At 48.5% G+C, this 18,264-nt stretch overlaps 7 protein-coding genes across 7 annotated transcripts; 2 read left to right on the top strand and 5 right to left on the bottom strand.

The window, feature by feature from the left end:
* Nucleotides 1–1,430: 1,430 nt before the first annotated feature.
* Nucleotides 1,431–3,254, bottom strand: LTR84_009222 (uncharacterized protein; the record flags this gene model as incomplete). Its single annotated transcript, XM_064852763.1, has 5 exons — nt 1,431–1,980; nt 2,041–2,069; nt 2,132–2,571; nt 2,633–2,816; nt 2,904–3,254. 5 exons carry the CDS (start codon nt 3,252–3,254, stop codon nt 1,431–1,433), a joined length of 1,554 nt encoding a protein of 517 aa, XP_064700988.1.
* Nucleotides 3,255–3,719: 465 nt separating this feature from the next.
* Nucleotides 3,720–4,901, bottom strand: LTR84_009223 (uncharacterized protein; the record flags this gene model as incomplete). The annotated part of the gene is made up of 5 exons (XM_064852764.1): nt 3,720–3,988; nt 4,053–4,296; nt 4,347–4,443; nt 4,495–4,699; nt 4,775–4,901. 5 exons carry the CDS (start codon nt 4,899–4,901, stop codon nt 3,720–3,722), a joined length of 942 nt encoding a protein of 313 aa, XP_064700989.1.
* Nucleotides 4,902–6,328: 1,427 nt separating this feature from the next.
* Nucleotides 6,329–6,944, top strand: LTR84_009224 (uncharacterized protein; the record flags this gene model as incomplete). Its single annotated transcript, XM_064852765.1, has 2 exons — nt 6,329–6,592; nt 6,648–6,944. The coding sequence occupies 2 exons, from the start codon at nt 6,329–6,331 to the stop codon at nt 6,942–6,944; spliced, it is 561 nt and encodes a 186-aa protein (XP_064700990.1).
* Nucleotides 6,945–7,398: 454 nt separating this feature from the next.
* On the bottom strand, nt 7,399–9,494 carry LTR84_009225 (uncharacterized protein; the record flags this gene model as incomplete). Its single annotated transcript, XM_064852766.1, has 5 exons — nt 7,399–7,739; nt 7,823–8,145; nt 8,196–8,287; nt 8,350–9,272; nt 9,491–9,494. The coding sequence occupies 5 exons, from the start codon at nt 9,492–9,494 to the stop codon at nt 7,399–7,401; spliced, it is 1,683 nt and encodes a 560-aa protein (XP_064700991.1).
* Nucleotides 9,495–11,031: 1,537 nt separating this feature from the next.
* Nucleotides 11,032–12,714, bottom strand: LTR84_009226 (uncharacterized protein; the record flags this gene model as incomplete). Its single annotated transcript, XM_064852767.1, has 1 exon — nt 11,032–12,714. The coding sequence occupies one exon, from the start codon at nt 12,712–12,714 to the stop codon at nt 11,032–11,034; it is 1,683 nt and encodes a 560-aa protein (XP_064700992.1).
* Nucleotides 12,715–13,682: 968 nt separating this feature from the next.
* Nucleotides 13,683–14,528, top strand: LTR84_009227 (uncharacterized protein; the record flags this gene model as incomplete). Its single annotated transcript, XM_064852768.1, has 1 exon — nt 13,683–14,528. One exon carries the CDS (start codon nt 13,683–13,685, stop codon nt 14,526–14,528), a length of 846 nt encoding a protein of 281 aa, XP_064700993.1.
* A 1,026-nt stretch (nt 14,529–15,554) lies between these two features.
* Nucleotides 15,555–17,423, bottom strand: LTR84_009228 (uncharacterized protein; the record flags this gene model as incomplete). Its single annotated transcript, XM_064852769.1, has 1 exon — nt 15,555–17,423. The coding sequence occupies one exon, from the start codon at nt 17,421–17,423 to the stop codon at nt 15,555–15,557; it is 1,869 nt and encodes a 622-aa protein (XP_064700994.1).
* Nucleotides 17,424–18,264: the final 841 nt, after the last annotated feature.

The following is an 18,264-nucleotide window of genomic DNA, read 5'->3' on the forward strand; positions in this document are numbered from 1 at the left end:
CACCATTACTGATCAATTTGACAATTGACGTTTCGCCATTTTTGTGCCTGTACTCCGTCTCCCATCCCTGTCAACCAATTAGTGATACCAAACCCCCACTCTTTGCAATTAACCTTGTCGAAGGCGTGAGCCACGGAGCTTATCCCTCGTATAGGCCATCTTGTCAAAGCTTGGTTATTCTGCACAGATCAGTCACCAGTGGAATCATGTTGGGCGAGACTTGGCAAGGTGTGATAAAAGTTGCATTCAGATATGGAAATATGTACTCCCGCCAGATCCAATCAAGAAGGGTATTCATCCAATTGAGGTTCTCATGGTACCAGATTGAAACTATTCGAAAAACCGAGATAATAATTATGCAAAAACCCTATCTGTTGACGTCTTGTTTACAAAACCTTGTGCAAATTTTTGCAGTGGATGCGGAAGTGCTGCACTTACCATCGCGTCTCAAGTGCTTCGAGGGGTAATGTGCAGTTTGGTCCGAATCTGAACTAGACTAGTCGCATAGAATAGCAGTCGACAACGGGGCGAAAGCTCAGTTGGCGATTTCCACGGTAGGATAAAAGAGCGGTGGACTGGACAAGATGGGAATGATGTTTTTGCACCAAGGCTATTAATGGCCGCTACGCTCCAATGTAACGCAATACTGTCTGTTCTAAGTCTTGGCCAGATTCGTGGTATGCATCGATGCTCAGATAAGGTAGTTTTAATAACCAATTGTAGTACTTCTGTAAGATCCTTCTAGAATCCATAGTGAAACCTCCCAGGATTTGATACGTCCACCCAAGATTTCTCTTGACCCAACTCTTTGCATCGTTGATCTCGATGTGACGAGATGCAATGATTGGCACTTACGCTGGCGGTCGAAGGATATGAGCAGTTTATCCTTCTGCTTATCGACAATTATGCATGTTAATTAGGACGCCGAATCGATTAGTTATAGCTTCTCATGCGAGCGGCATATACTACCTTCCCCTAAAGGTCTGGTAAAATCCTTTGTTGCCATCTACCACGAAGAGTGATGTAGATCGCCGAAACTAGCGCTTGCATTTCTTTCCCCTGGCGATGCTCTAATCGACCCCTGAAACCACGACATACTTCTCCCACTGGTGGATTGAGTCCTTTGGAGTGACAAGTACGGATATGTCGTGTACAAATATCAATTCTGAGGAGCGTATTGCCTTTGTCCTGTCTGACCATTTGCGCAGTTTGAGTCAATGGACATCCTTCGAAAGGAGCAAAGATGAACTCGGATTATCCAACTCATCGCTTTTATCTTCGTGACATACGTCCGATAAAGTCGAGTGTTCCTTGCCCACAAGCTCGTTCTGAGCGTGTAGCAGGATTGAATAGCTAGTCAGCCCTGACAACCCTGTCGGGAATCTGATATCAAGATTCAAATTTCCAACGTTTCTTCAACATAAGTGTTCCTATAGCGAATACACAAATGTATATTTCCGGTCCGCATATCGTTTATCACTTCGGCTCTCTTCTTCGATTTCCTCGTGCGTCATCTGAGCTATTTTACGTGCCTTGAGATTGTTGGCAAAGCGCAATTCGAAGTGATAGGCTGCGTAGCCCAGCCACGCAACACCGATCAAACCCACAGTGACCTTCAGTGGGAAGTGGTAGTCAGGCCCGTATTTGGGTTTGTAAAGTTCACTCCCAATAATACCACCAAGATTCCCCCAGCCGTTGATACCAAGAACAAGGGTCCTCTTACCAGGTTCTGGCGTATTTCCTGCTAGCCATGCAACAGTGATTGGAGCAGCCACGAATGTCCCGGCAAGTAAGATGACCAATCCTCCGTACCGAGCGTGAGTGTTTTCTAGCGGCAGAACAATCACCAGGATCAGACCAATTATAACCACTGTGATGCCACTGAGGATATGTATTGTTCTTTCGTGGAAGTGATCTGACGAGGCGGCAACGACAAGTAAGACCACTGTTCCAACAACGTAAGGGGGTACTGTCATCAGACTGCTTGAGTGTTTAGCATGTATTCTAAGTGGAGTTGGAGCAGAGCTGCAGTGTACATACTTGGCTTTGGCACCGGAATATCCCAGACCCTGGTCGAGTTAGTTATTCGCAGGTTCTCCAGCAAGCAGCCAACAGCTAATAATCTTCGTACCTTCACAACGATCGGAAAGAAGATCGTGAAGCCCTGCGGGGCAATACTAGCTAGTACATTCCACGGTAGGACGCACCACAACTTCCAATCAAGCGCTCCCTCAACAAGATCTCGTTTAGTCATCTTGTAAGTAGAATCCAGATTGGCAGAAGCATCCATGACCATGCGTCTTTCCGCATAAGCTCTTTCATGTTCCTTCAAGAACCATGCCTTCTTTGGCTCAGCGACAAGCCAGAATGGCGTGATGACCGCAATCAGAAGAGTGATCGCGCCCTCGATGATGAAGAGATATTGCCAGCTGTAGAGTGATCCATTAATGTGAAAGACACCCCAGGCAATGAGACCACCGAATGCACCAGCAACCGCGTATGATCCATAAAACAGTGCAATCCGGTAAGCCAGGTCAAATCGAGGGTAGAAGGTAGCCAGGTATGAGACGCCTGTTATTGCGTCAATCCGTGATGTTTTGTTCAGTTAGCAAAGAAGTGGCGGGCGGCTCACATGTTGGATAGAACCCAGCTTCGAAGACTCCGATCAGTAATCGCACGGCAATTACTTGGCCTTTGGTTTTGACAAATGCATGGGAAAGGGTCATGATGCCCCAACCAAGGCTGATGATCGATAGCCATCTCGCCTGCCCGACACGTTTACCAATTGCAGTAGAAATAGGCTGCAAAGGGACGAACTAGAGGCAATCATTGGAAGTCAGCGCAATTTCGGTAAAGCATCCTGCGGATAGAGTAGTATTCTTAGGAAAAGTTGTGCAACCAACAGTACAAAAGAACAACGAGGTAGCAGTGTTTATTGTGTCTGCAGGGATCCCAAGATCTTTTGTGAAGCCACCGATCTGAGCGTTTCCTAGATTTGAACGATCCAGACCGTTCAACAAGTAGATGAGGACACAGAAGGGAAGGACGAAGATGTCGAACTTCAGGTTCAATGCACGTGATTGATGCTTTTCCTCCGACGTAAGGGGTATGTAGCCCCCTGCTTTCGATCGAACTAGTTCGTCATGCACGGCGGCGGCGTCCTTTTCGCCGTGCACCTGATGCATTGCATCTGCGATGTCTTCAACATCTCTTGGATGTCGGTTAACCTCTGATTTGGTGCTGTTGTCCGCCATAATTGTCGCTGCTGCCGACTGAGGTCACAAGTTATTGAGAGACAGAGCTCGGCTTACTATTGAGAGCCGGGAATCCTTCATTTAAGCCGCAGTTCATATCACTAAATTGGAGTCGGCGTAAAGCTTGAAATTCTTGGAGATACAGCCAAGATCTGATCTACACTCCTTGGATATGTGATACGTCAGGTCCAACTGTCCAGGTTACTGTACCCGTGAGCGGTTCCTCGTAGCCAAGTGACGCGATGTTGCCAGTATTCGATCAAGCTCCTCACAGAACCCGAGGTTGCACTTCCGGACTTCTCACAACACTACACCCACAGCTACGCCGTCAGCTTAGATATAGTGAATGTAGCAGGAGGTACTCGAGACAGTACCTAAGTACTCCAATGACGTCAAGGCTCGGATCCATTCTGGTCAGAATGATGTCATTCGATCAGAAGTCTTTCAACGTTTATCTTTGGCACATCAAGGCTCGTTGTGATAGCCTTGCAGAAACTCCATCTTTAAAGTATATAGATTATTTGCTTGAAGAGTGCTTCGACCTGCACCACACACCCTTTCGATATCCTGTCGACAGTCGAAGTACATTCCTCTAAGAGACTTGGCACGCCCTGAGGCAAGATAGGCACAGGTCGCGCCACATAGCTCGGGGCCATCTTTGAATAATTTCTCGATCTCTTTCCTCGCTGCTTTGATCTCAGGATATTTGGCGATGACGTCTGGATCATGGGCGGCTGTTTCAACATATCAGTTCAGCTTCTTTGAGTCTGATTTTATTCTGGCATGGTAGGAATTTACCGGCTCCCATGGCAGTCATGACACCGCCTGGGTGGAGAGCATAAGTATGGATTTGTTCCCCTAACCCATCATCGTCGAGCTCTAGCTGCATATTAGACGTCGCGCGGACCACAGCTGCCTTCGCATCGTTGTATCCTAGGCCAAGCGGTGTATCGACGGTAGCAGACCTTGATGCAATGTTGATGATACACCCGGATTTACGCTCTCGCATCATCGGCAACACTTGGAAACTGCAAAGCATCGTCTGAAATGTGTCAATATGATGCTTTCCATATTGGGTATGGTACTCATTACGCTTTTGAAGTTCACTTCAACTGTCTTCCAGAAAGTGCTGAATGTTGCCATGGACATGGGCCTGCCCATAAACTTGCCCGCATTGTTCACGAGAATACTGCCATGGGTTAGCGGTGGATCAAACCATGTTTTTGTTTTGGTGTCTCACTCGACTGGTCCTAAATCTTGTTGGATTTTGGAGAATGTGTCTTGCACTTCAGCCTCGTTGGTGACATCGCATGCATATGCATGCGCTTTGACATTGAAACGCTCACAAGCCGCCTTGGTCTCTGACTGATCCTGTGAGCTCAAGTCTAGGATTGCGACATGTGCACCAGAGTTGGCAAGGTTTGTTGCGATCGCTTTGCCTATCCCTAAAATCGAACCAAAGCAAGGTTCACAAATCAGGGGTTTTTGCTCGAATCAGTCATCAACTACAGCTCAAATACCTCGGCTAGCCCCCGTGATAACAGCAACCTTCCCACTGTTCTTTCCCGCGAGTTCTTCCGGCGTCACTGGGCCATAATAGGTGTGATTGAGAGGTATCGTTGAGATTCCAAACTTAGCAGGGTCCATGACGAATGTTGGTAGTTGTTTCGAGGCACCAAAGTGTTTTGATGACTCTCAACGAACGCTCAGGCTTCTGGGTCGGAGACCGACCTTCCCCTGACTTGAATAATAGAGGGCATACATCAGGTAGTTGGTCAGTATGGATACGTTCAGCGGCAACCATCCACTTTTGGGGGAGTGTGGGGTTGGGAAGGCTGCATGTTTTTGGGGAACATGTGGAGAGAAGATGCATGAGACAAGACTCAGTGCATATGGGGGACCTCGGGCTCGGGCATTCTCTAGCATTTCGCGGGCCCCAATGCCCAAGAAACAATGTGCTGGATACGACCCCACCTCTTCCTTACCTATGTAGTTACTCTGTATCTACTGGGTACAGCTTTATAGAAATTTTAAATCAGAGGCCAAAAAAGATACGGCTTCAAATGCCTCAGCCCAGTAAGTACAGTAACCCCTATTCGGAGGGCACAATGAGTGAGTTGAGATGAGAAGGGTTTGTGCACTCGTTTAGACTCCTGACCTCATCAGATTGGACCACGCAAGAGAAAGGGTCAACCAGTAATGCGTCACAAGTATTGCATGGCACGATCAGTGTCAATCAGATTGTTATTGTACCCAGGTCAAATACTCGTGTATGAACACGAGGCAGCAACTTAAGAGACGCAGAATGCGCTGTTACGTCGTGCAGTTTTTAGGGGGTCATCAAACCCCCGGACCACCCGCAATTTAGACAAGAGCTCGATGACACATGCCAGCTTGAGCTTACTCTTTCACAAGGAGCTCTAGGCCATGTCAAAATACTTCTGCTCAAGGCTCTCATATGAATATAGCTGAGAAGCTTGATTCCGTATGCACGGATGGTTTTCGTGTCTCTCGTGCTGTCAACAGCTGAAAATTGATCGTTCTGCCGGAATTCACCGGAGTCAGCGCGAATGTCACTGTGTCACCACATTTCAGAAACCCATTGGACTTCACATCAAGCAGATTCGATCCAAGCTTGATGCAAGCTTCTCTTAAGGTACTTGGCTCTCAAAACAAGCGTGACAAGACATGGCTGCAGCTACAGACACAGCTTGTGGCTGGCTGTGAGCGCGTCTGCCGCGTTGAGACTTTGGGAAACGTGGTGGTAGAAGCTCCGGAACAATTTCCCTGTAGACAGGTCCTAGGCCGTGTGAATCTCAGCACTGATCATGCGTGTTCTGACCTGCAGCTTCAGGGTCATCATCTGAGGGTATAAGATATGACTCTGGGAACCCCAGTCTTGGGATTCACCACATAGCCGATAATTCTCAGATCTTCACTACATCATTTTCTTCGAGTCTAACTCAAGTCACTCCTTTTCAGGGCAAGCTCAAGTCACTCTTTTTCATCGTCTCGATATTATCTCCGATCACTCCTATCATCTCGCATTTCCATCTGCACAACCTACAAACAAAATGAAGTTCTTCACCGCTGTCGCTTCTTTGGCTCTTGCCTCTGCAGTTACTGCTGCTCCCAGCTGGATGGACTGGGCTTCCAATGATGACGACTGCCCTCAAGACACTTGTCTCCAGCAAAGTGACGCTGAGGACATTGTCAATAGATTCATCGCAGTTCTCAACCACCCCGACGTCAAAGCAGCCAATGCCACTGCTCAGGACCTCATCGGTGATAATTTCTTCGAGGAGTCGGACTCGATCAACATGCTCGCGGGTCACCCTGTGAGTAAAACCTGTGAACTTTTGGTCTTGATGTCTTCTGCTAACTTTGACATAGCTCGGCAGTGTTACTTTCTCCGGCAAGCAGAACTACATCAACGGTGTGCTTTTCGCTCCCTCAATCGATGATATCGAGACTATCAAGGTCATGCCTGCTGGCTGCAGCAACGTTTTGTGGTACTGGCAGATGATCATCGGCTCAAGACAGGCCCCCGTTAAGGGATTCAATCTGTTCGAGATCGATGAGGACGGGAAGATCGCTGATATGTTTGTTGAGTTCAATAACATCGGCTGGGGCATCGATATTGGATTCACTACCACCAACCCTGGAGGCAAGAAGCTCCCTACGGCATAAACCTCCGTACACAGGGCCAGGAAATCAATGAATCGAGCGTTTATGGCGGATTTTGCTCGTGCTCGTGCTCGTTCTTCATTTCGATTCTGAATAATTGTGACTATTCCGAGGTTGATATTGGCTCGGATGGCTGCTGCGTCATTGTGGCCTCTGGAGAAGTGGAACAATCCATGATGCCGCGTTGAAGGTTTTTGGGGCAGGATTTTGATAGTTCGGCCGGTTTGTTGTTTGAATAACTGCAGGATGCCAAGTTTAGTGCAAACCTTGGTGTACGATTACACAGAAATTCAAGACACTTCTTCAAGGCTGATTCCGTTTCCATTCTGCATCCAGGCGTCGAAGTGGTCTTGGCCCCATATCTGGCATGGGAAACCGCTTTACTTGGCCACAACTCTCAGTGACTTCGAGTATAGTGAACTTAGGTTAATAGTTTGCAATTTTCCGCTCGCTGTGTTCAGTCAACGTCGTTCTGAAAGAGAACCTTGAGTTTCGTTAAAGCATCATCGCAATTGACTTCCATGTTCGTGATAACATCAATAGATTCTTCCTTGTTGATAATCGATCTTGCGACTAGCCAGAAATAAAATGCATTTCGAAACATACCAGCCAACCTTGGGGGTTGGCCAGTAGTCTGTGCACAAGCACGGTCCCAGGAGATGCGCCATTGCGCTAGAGCTTCCCTGGTATCAGCGGTCATCGCACCTCGGGCCAATCGTCCACCGTCCGGGGCGAATGAGGTGGTCGGCAGATTGAATGAGAGGGTCATGACGTAGCCGAGAATATATGTATACAGGACTGGGAGAGAGTCAGTAATGGAGCTTGGTAGTTAATGGTATTGAGGGCCATTTCAATGAGCAGAGAGGCACGTGAGGACTCACAATGTATCAAAATAAACAAGTCAAATTTTGTGAGATCACCCAGACTGGCAGACGGAGGGCTCTCCTCAGATTCTGGTTCTTCGCTTGATTTCTTGACGATGGAAAGCGATCTCTTCACCTTCCCCTGGAAAAGCAAAGCAAACGCTTTGGAGATGGTGAGCCTGGGCGCAAAGATGTTACCGTCTTCCATGAAGGGATGTTCTGAGCTGAAGATCGATTCCTTGCACGGAAGATCACTGCCGAGCTCGACTAGGATCAATCGACATGGATGGTTCGTATATATTCGCATTGCACAATCAAGAAGAGCGATAACAGACATTGTTCTGTGATTCCCAGTCAGCAAACAGTCACTGTCGATATCACGTCGACTTGCCGAATTCGCGATTCCTTCTGCAACCAAGCAGTCTCGGAAATTCGATCAGAGGGTGTATGGCGAGCCTGATGTAAGCGTAATTTGCGAACAACCTGTGGATATCCCAAAACATTAGAATTGACCAGGCTTGCATTAAAACCCCATGAATACTGACCTTGATCACATCGCTGAATCTTGATTCCATAGCACGCCCCTTGGCAATTCGTGCTCCCGCCCAATATTGGGCAATGACCATCAGGAAACCAGCCTGCAATTCTTGAAAAGGAGTCCAATCATGACCACCAGGTCCTGCATAACTAACAGACTCGTGTTGGAGAACATGGCTTGCCTCCATCTCGAGAGAGAATATCTCGGAATCAAAGACGACCAATTCAGCCACGTCGATGAGCTTTTGTGCGGCGAAACGTTCCGACCGATTTTTCGAATACAGTGCACCAATAAAAACAACGGATACCAAAAGGCTCAGAGGGACTTCAGCAGGGTCGAATGAAGGTCGGTGAAGCATAGGGCAATTCAAATGCCAATTCCGAAAATAAAGGTTGGTGAATTTCGTGATCTTCTCGGTCGTTAGGAGAAAGTTTGCGTATGTTGTGAGCTCTTGTCGACTTCGTGGTTCGAGAGCGAGGCACCAAAGCTTATTGTAAATTGCCAGATTCAAAGAGGAGGCATGATTTGCTTGCTCTGGCTGCCCCGGACTCGGGTCAAGTGATGTCCTATCCGTCTGCCCGTCGATATTGAAAATCGAAGGATTGTAGAGGTCGATTTGGGTGTCACTGGAAGAATACGAAGGAGAGGGTATCAAACCAAACGGACCGGTCCAGAAATCGAGATATTGATCGTCCAGACCAATAGGAGATTCGAACACGCTTAGATAATCGATAGCGTTTGCATCTTTCTCGGAAGGCGAGTTGAGGGCCGATGCGCTTTGCTCTTCTTGCTCGTCCTTCCGCTGGTGAACTTCTAAGCTCCGCAGCCTGTCATCCGATGGAGGTAAATTGAAAGACTCTGTAAAAGTATCGACGCCGCCATTCAAGAGTGCTTTGATGGAAACGCGATCGTCAAGAAGCACAATATCCACTGACGAAATGTTAGCCGGCACTTCTGCAAACATTAGAGCTCTGCAAAGTCCACCATTTGAGGGTTCTTGGGCGACTTTTTGGACACACTGCGTTTTCTTCTTTTCGCACGGCGCACATGGGTTTCCGCCGTCGCAACGAATTTTAGAGGTGATACACTGATAAGATTAACATTAAGACCATGTCCGGTTCAAATATCCATTAAATGCTCACCGTTACACATGCGTGTGGTTTTCGGCCTTTTGGAATAGCAGAGGGTGGCGTCCTATCCCCACGTCGTTGGCAATGGCCGTAATGCGTCTGGAGGCGATCCCTTAACCTGTCAGAACAAGAATTTGCGGTTACAGGAATGAAGATTATTACTTCCGCGAAAACTCTCTACCGCAAAATATGCAGGAAAATGGCTTTGCGCCAGTGTCTTTGTGCACCTAGTTAGATGTATGATCAATGTACCGACAGGTAAGGAACTACTGACGTCGAGTTTGATGGCGTTTTAGATGTTCGGCACGCGAAAAGTTTTGCCCACAGGTCGCGCATCGATAGCGTTTTTCGGAAGTGGGAGGTGTCATGGCAGTGTCTGCAGCCGGGTTGGACCAAGCCGATGAAAGAAGCGCCTGACTTCGGACCAGATCGTGGAAGTCGTCCATCGTCGCGCTTAGTTTGAATCTACCCTAATGCTGGCTCTGTCTCGTGGACGAAGGCATCGTCTGAATGTGGATGATAAAGAGATGGGGTTCGAATGACTGAAGTTCCGGAAGTTGCTTCTTGCCGGCTGAAAAAGCCAAGGCCAAAGGTGGCAAGGATGTCGATCTGTTCTTGGGCCTTGGGTCCGTGATTGGGCTTGCTCGCCTAAGATTTACTGGGCGAGCCTGGGGAAGATCCGTTCTGGGGGAGGCGTCTGGAGGCCATCCACGCCCCAGTCTCAAGAAATATCCCGGTTCACACAGCCTTTGTATTTTCTAGGAGTGACTCGTCAGGGTCGGATGCGGGGGTACGTGGGATAAGTGATTTTTCTGGCTTTTAGTCATTGCTAACCAGGTACCCAACAAACTACATAGGAAGGTAGGTAGATGCCTAGGTGGCGAAGGTATGCCCACAACACCGAGTAATGCCCCTCCAAAATGTCTACTAGGCAGTTAAGTAGGGCTGCGGGGTTTACAACCTCTTGAGGCCAATGGACGCCAAAGCAAGGCCGAAGGCCCCTTGATTCGCAGTCCGATTATTCGACTATCTAGTCTTTTTGCACAGCATGGTCTGACGATGAATTGGTCTCACAATCTGGACCCAGAAGAGCTTTTTCAATAAACTGGGATCTGTCTGCGATAAATAACAAGCCTAGAAATAGTGTACAGCTGTTTCACGGTCATGCCATGCAAGCTGTCCAACAATCACCCTCCCTGACTAGTTTGGGAGTAGGAAGAAAGTGCAAGAACATCCAGGCTTCGGGGACGAACAAAGACGGCCAGGGTCTTTAAGCGATCAGTTGAACTGCAGGGCTTTTCTACCTCCGAACTATATTTCTGTCTGAAGCAAATCGGAAAGGTCATCGGAAAAACCCCCCAGCTACATACTGTGGGGTATCACACAAAGTCATTGACATTGATTGCGAATGAAAGAACCATGCCTCGGAGCTAGCAGCGAAAATTGCCCTCCTCTGGAAGTATAGAATTGTAGTGTTGCTTGCATTGGTAGTGTTCTAGTAAAAGGAGGTACTAAGAAGAGAATTCCCAAGCTGTGCCTGGCCGACTCCATTCCAGAGGTCAAATCGGAGGGAAATGGGTGCGACAGAAGCAAGAAGCCATAATTGGGACGTCTGCAATGGCCAGAGCAGTATCCAATTGTGATTTGACGCTTTCAGCCTCAGAGTTGCGTCCCAGTCTCAGCAGACATTCGTGGAGACCGTGCAGGGCCCAAACGTTGGCGGGGTGTCGAAGAGGCCTTGGGAGAGTTTCGTCTATGCCCAAATCCGCACTGTAGACAGACACTGCCTTATCGACGTAACCTTGCTCTAGTAGCAGTGCTCCATAGGCATGTCTTGGTGGCTGCATCCACCCCCAAGGTTCATCATATGGCAATGCATCTACTAGAGAAATCGACTCTCGCAACTTCTCATAGGCCAAGTCATAGGATCCGCGACGATATTCCAATTCTCCCTCGAGCATCCTATCCGCGATGGCAAGAATATCGAGACATGAATTGTTGAACAGCATACGTGATGACGGAACTCGCTTCACCGCATCGCGAAATAAAAAGTGCTGCTGTCCTGCTTCATCCACTTTGCCGGTTACTGCAAATGCAGTTCCTTTGCCATAGTGCAGTAGAGCTGTCGTCACCGCATAAAGTTGTTGATCCTGTGGAAGCTCTAGTGCAAAGATATCTTGCCAACGGCCAAAGCGAACGAGTACATGGACACGCATGGCCAGAATCCCTTCGAGCCAATCGGCCATAGGAGGAGATTTGACTCTTAGCAGTTCTTCGGGGATAGAATTCTCAAGCCATGCCATCGTTTCCAACGCCACAGCTGACAGCCCAGCGAACATCGCAGCATATATGCGAAAGTGGTAGTCGTGTGCCCGGTAGAGTGTATAGAAATTTGAGGGTCCTCTGCGTAGTACGAATTTTTCATCTGCCCGGATTGCGTTCATGTTAGAGCTAATAGCACGCTGGTAATCGCCGCAGAGAATGTCAAGGTGTGTAGGCATATGCTCTAGGTGGCCCGCATCCGGGATGAGGCCTCTCAAGCGATTGGCAATCGGCAATGCTTTCTCTGGTGTGGCCGACATCTCCCAGAAATGTATGTAGAGGTGAAGTAGTCCCGGGTGTTGTAGTCCTCCGTCCTGTGCTAGAGCACGATCTAGTATTGCCCGGACCTCCAATGTTCTTGCGCCCTTGGCAGGTAGTCCTGTGGTTAAATCCCACAATTGCCAAGGTGTGAGGTTCATCAGTGCATCCGCACATAATGTCGCCACCTCCAAATCATCTGGAAAGTCCTTGTAGACATTTGCCATCGCATCAGCATATGACTTGTTCCAAATCGAGCAATCTTCTAGTGGTTTTGACTGAGGATAACGAAACTCGAGGGCAGCGATAAGTGCCTGCTCTAACGGCGAACATGTCGATGACCTTACTCTCGCGTTTTGTACTGCGTCGTGGGTAAGAACAAGCATCTCTTGGAGTTCCTCGGGATCGAAAAATCCCCAGGGTTTGTTGTAGTTAGGTCCCAGTGCGTAGGCTAGACCCCAGTATGCCAGAGCGCAATCTGAATCATGCTGAATCGCCTGTTTGAAGCATTCAACAGACTCTTCGTGGTTGAAACCATAACTCCAAATCAAACCCCGGTTGAACCATTGTTGAGCGTGTTGGCTGCGGGTGCTGATGGTGCGAGAGTACCTGCCCAGGTCATAATAGTCATCGTCCGAGGACAAAACAGTGGATTCCACCATTGAAGTTGACGAGCTACCTCGTGATGAGTACTAGTAGTATTCGGTCTTTTGGCTAAGACTGCATTCGCAGTCGATCCCCTACACGTTCACAGAGAATAAGTTAACACGATGTCTCATGTATCCGAACTCGAAAACCGTTTATGCAGTATTGAATTGCATGATCATTCAAAGAGTTAGCTGACAGCTTATGAACTTGTGTTACTCCAAAAATGCAGGCTTGCGAAAAATCTCTGTGCTTTCGTGTCCAGAGGTTATCTTGAGTGGCCTGACAGAGTCGGGAATATTCGCTATGAGGAAGTCAAGCTCTCGTTACGTTCGTCCAAAGAACTCTAAGGTAAGTTGTACCTAACAACCACTCTAACCGCCTTGATATTAGACTGGAAGGGTTCTTCCGCCGTTGCAGAAGGACTTCAGCCCATCCAACTTCCAGATTAATTTGTCCCTCGATCTAACCTACTTACTGCTCAGTTGTAACTTCCTGGTAGCTGCTGCAAGAGAATGAATTAGTAGATCTGGTGCCAACATAATTGCCTGGGTTTGACCGAGCTTGGATTTGTTTCGCCTCCCCGTCTCAGCTTGAATCGAACATCCTTCGCTTGGCATGACCTCATGCTGTCGTGGACGTGATCTCGGCACAACGCGTCACTTGGTTTTCTTTGGTAATGAAATTTGAGACTTTCGTCTTCTGAATTTGATATCGATGGAAGTCCCGAAGATTTGTGCCTCCAAGGCCGTCTAGAGTAATATGTTATGACGCAGATGATGTCCCCAGTACGCTCAGTGCATAAGATCGAACCAAGAAATGGGATTTTCATTCGACTACTTGAGCTGCGAGTCGCCTCCATCGAAATGGCAATGGTTGACAATAATTTCAGATCACGAAAATCACATTCGTTACTAAGTATATACACTAAATCTATTTTCCAAGTACAGTATTAATCCTACAGCCTGGGACCCCTATTTGTCCAATGTCGAACAACAGCAGAAATGAAGTCGTTCGTATGCTCATCCTCGAAACCGATGAGCCACACCCGGACACGGTAGCTACGCGCGGGCGCTTTGGGGACATCCTGGGCAATTTGTTTGCGAAGGCAGGACGAGAACACAATCCTCCGCTCGGAATTGAGACGGATATGCATTATGTTGTTGAAGATGGCTCGAAAGACGCTGGCCATGTTCCTACCATCGAAGAGATTCCCAAGGGCACAACCGCGATTTTGATAACTGGGAGCATGTACGATGCACACGGGGACGACGAATGGATCCTCAAACTTGTCAAGCTGTTACGGGCTCTGTGGCACGAGAGACCACAGATGCGATTCAGTGGCATTTGCTTTGGACATCAACTCCTCTGCCGGATGTTGGGTGGCACCGTCGAGCCTCACCCGGAAAATGACTGGGAACTAGCACACACCAAAATTGAACTGACTGAAATTGGCCGACGAGTCTTCCGCACGGAAGAACCCAGTCTCCATCTCCATCAAATGCATCAAGACCAGGTGACCTCTGCGCCATCAGCGCAAACAACAGACTTGCTGGACCTCAAGGACGATGTTCATATCTGGGGTCGGACTGAGCATACATTCGTCCAAGGCGTCTATCTCCGAGACAAACTGTTCACGAGCCAGGGACATCTTGGATTCGATGAGAAAATGGTCAAGAGGCAGGTCGACATGCGAAAAGCAAATGGAGTGATAGAAGACTCTGATTTCGCGGAGGAGAGGAAGGAAACTGCAGAACTGGAACACGATGGTCTCATTGTCGCTGCTGCAATCCTGAGATTCTTCCATGGTGAAGACCATGGGATTTACTAAGCACTACTCCTAGATACTACTCTTCCTATCCCTAGTCCTCAAAATCTGCCTCTAGAATTTCATTTTTGGCCCGTAAGTACAAGCTCGCTCAGTCTAGCACTAGCTTTTCGTGAGCAGGTTTGACCTCCATTCCATTCACTCTCTTGGATAGAAGCAAATCTGCAGCTCGCGTCCGTGCTCGAGATCGGCAAAAATCTCCGCACTGCCCATTCGGAGATGATAAAGCGGACATCAGAAAGCCGTTCAAACTGCGGCTGTGACATTCGACGGACCAATTGCTCTTGAGGGTGGACAACATCAATTGCAAGTTAAAGTTCTGGATAGTTAATTTTTCTATGCAACAAGGATTAAATCTCCGGAGATCAATGTAGTTGTGGAGCAACAGGTTCTCCGGACAAAGCAATAGCGCTGCGAACATCTAAATCGCCGTAGTACTTCCAGGATGTAAAGATGGGAACAAATACAGCTTCGTCAGATGATGTATTCCACTATACGACCGTGTGCTCAGCTGTTTTCAAAGCCGCGTCCAGTATATTGATTGGACGGTGAATTAGGGTTCACTGTTTCATCACTTCGCATGACGCCAATTGAAACTTGTCCTTTCTCGCCCGATGCTTTGATCAAGCTGTCGTACGAGGCGGCGGTCCAGCACCGTGGCATTTCCACTCTGTTCAAACAGTGACAGGTATCTCACTTCAAGAATCTACCCTTGTTCTAGATAGGCCATGTGGAAGAATAAGGACTGATCAACCCGTCATCAAGGAGTAAGCCCCAGGGCACTAGTGTTCCAGTCTCACTATCGCTATTCAATAGAATGTTCCGTAAGGCGAAGCCACAATAACCTTTCGCGCGGCCAGAGCGATACCCGTAAGCTAGGTGGCAGAGGGGAGTCAGAACAACACGGTTCACAGGGTATACATTCAAAGGCGAGAGGTTGTTTCGAACCGTCTAGGGCGACGAATTGCGGAGAATGGAGGCATATCAAGAACCGCCGCCCTTCACCAGGGATGATTGACCACTTTGAACCTACGCAGCAGCGGTCTTTTGCTCGGCATTGCCAGCAGGAACACTCTCATGCGTGACGTCCTCATCGGCGGAATCTTTCTTTTGGAGTGCCTGGGGCTCGGATAAGCCATATATAATGATAAATGCCATACCGAGAAAAGCGCTGATACACGAAAAGACAAACGCGACAATGCCGCGAGCCGTGAAACCAGATGGCAAACCCGGCAGCTGCGTATTCTGGCCAGAGAGATCAAGTAAATCCTTGGTATTCGCTGCGGCGTTGCCCTCAATCGGTACCCCAGCAGCGCGACACACATCATAGTGCTGTTGGGGGATATGGTGAGTCAGCTGGATCGCGTCAGGAGCCTCAATGAAGACCATGGCTAATCCCTGCGCCAGGTGCCAGTCGATATGGCAATGGAACAGCCAGACGCCCGGGTTATCGGCGACGAAGCGAATGACATAATGTCCATGCGGTGGGACGACGAAGGTATCTCTACGGGATGGGACCGTCGGAAAAGCCGAATGGTTGTTGGGATCAAATGGCACTGGATCAATATCGTGGTAGTCGTAGAAGTGTTTGCCATAGGCAGGGGCGCGGTCGATGACTTGGAAGTTCCGGCCGTGTAGGTGAAAGGGATGGGCACCGGTATCATTGTTGTTTAGGACAAGCTGCACGACCTCGTTGTGCTTGAGCACCATTGGCTGTGTGTATTCGCCGTAGATGGCTTCGTTGGTGGAGAGGTTGCCAGAAGACATCACAGTGTACAGTGTAGGGACTTGGGGAGCATTGAAGGTTATGTCGTTCAGGAATGCGTACCCAATTCCGTTCCGCAAGTTACCCATAACAACCGTCACCTCGATCTCGTGGTCGGGCTCCGGAAGGAGTGCCATGCCGTCAGATGGAATGAGGTTGATGTCATCGAATGGTACGAGATCAGCTGAGGAATCGACCTGCACGACTGCTTCAACGTGTGGTGCGGAAGCATTGTATTCTAACCAGTTGGTGTTATTTAGTTGTAGCGTTGGGGCGATCGAATCGAGAAGCTCAGCATCGGCCACCATGACAATAGGATAGTTCTTCTCCGTCGAATTCTTGGTGGTTAAGAGAACAGCGTATCGTTGGGCGGCGGCGAGATACAGCATATCTGCCTCTGCAGGCTCGGTATATACACCGTCTACCTCAACAATCCTGAATGTATGGTCCTCGATATAGATGTACTGTCCAACGAAGGCGGCGATATTGATAAACCTTATCAGATAGGTGGTATTGGGCTTGACAGGAAAACTCGACTTTTGGGCATCGTTCATCAGGAAGGAATTGGGCACGGGCTCAGCGCCGGTCGGGTTGTACAGCGACAGAAACCGAATATCTTCCACCAAGTCATGGTACCAGTCGCTAACGGTCAAGGTGAGTTCTGCCTCGTATAAATCACGAAAGTAACTGTCTTCATCGTGGACAATGAGAGCTTGACGATAGCCATCGGGGTAGCAGAAGTCGGTATGGCAGTGGTACCAGTAGGTGCCGTTTTGATCGATGGAGAAGTTATATGTGAAGCTCTGTCCGGGGACAATAGGACACTGAGTGATCATAGATGGCCCGTCCATATCACTGGTTCCCGTTTGATACATACCGTGGAAGTGAATACTAGCGTTTTTATCACCTAGGCCATTGTACATATTGACAACCAGGCGATCACCCTTGTCGACCTCGATGACGGGCAGCGGCCACTGTCCGTTAATGCCGATGACTTTCCTCTCTAGCAAACCATCCGGGTTTGCATTGACCCATGAGACATTGAAATCGTAAGTAACTGTTTTCGCGAGCGTCCAGCCGGCGAACAGCAAGACTACCAGTAAACAGGGATGCATTTGGGCAAGCTTTGCCATGGTCGCAGCCCTGAAATGAGATAGTCGAGGTCGTGTAGAGAATGGCCAAGGCTTATCGTGATGCTTGAAGCGAGAGTTGATGGCCTGTTTTGCCTGGCGCTTTACTTACAGGAGCGCATGTAGTGAGACACATGGGGGATGGGACCTTTCTTCTACCCATGCTGGATCAACAGCATGAGAAGAGAAGAAGATCATCAGGCTTCGGGTTTGACCACCAGTCCAAGGATTGGCTGCAATCATGTGTTAGGCCCGGTCACGGCAGAAAGCTCCCAACCTCGAAGATCAAGCGCTTGCCAAAGTCTCTTATTCTGTTTAAGGACGCGTGGCCTCATAATCTTATTGTGTTTGAGTTGCAGCTTAGACATGCTCCTACACGGTTTCTTACCGGAAAGGTTCGTGGTTGATGTACGATTTGTTTTATCTTATCCAATCATATCTGATAAGCGAAAGCTTCAACGTGGGATTCCGAAGTGCTGGCCCATTTGCTAGTCCATTTCCACCCCCCCTTCTTGCCGATTAACCTGTTCCCCTTGAGATTTTTTTCTTACACCAATATGTAGACCCAGTTATGGACCTCCGAAGCTCGGCCACGACCCTCTGGCTCGTGAAATGCACGTTCTATCCTCAGTATTTGAGGTCACACTTACCGTGTGGGTCCAGTCTTCCAGCACAAGCATGCCGGTACAAAGCTTGAATTTGAGCGTGAGTGGCTTTCTTTCGCGAATCTTTAACCTCTGTACTTGAATTTGCCTGGTATAAGATCCAACTTCGAACAACCTCTGATAGAACTCTGACTTGCGCTCCCACCACCCTTGGATTCAATACCTCCGTATTTACAACA

The sequence above is a fragment of the Exophiala bonariae genome (assembly GCF_035927105.1).
Source record: "Exophiala bonariae strain CCFEE 5792 chromosome Unknown scaffold_37, whole genome shotgun sequence".
NCBI lineage: Eukaryota > Fungi > Ascomycota > Eurotiomycetes > Chaetothyriales > Herpotrichiellaceae > Exophiala > Exophiala bonariae.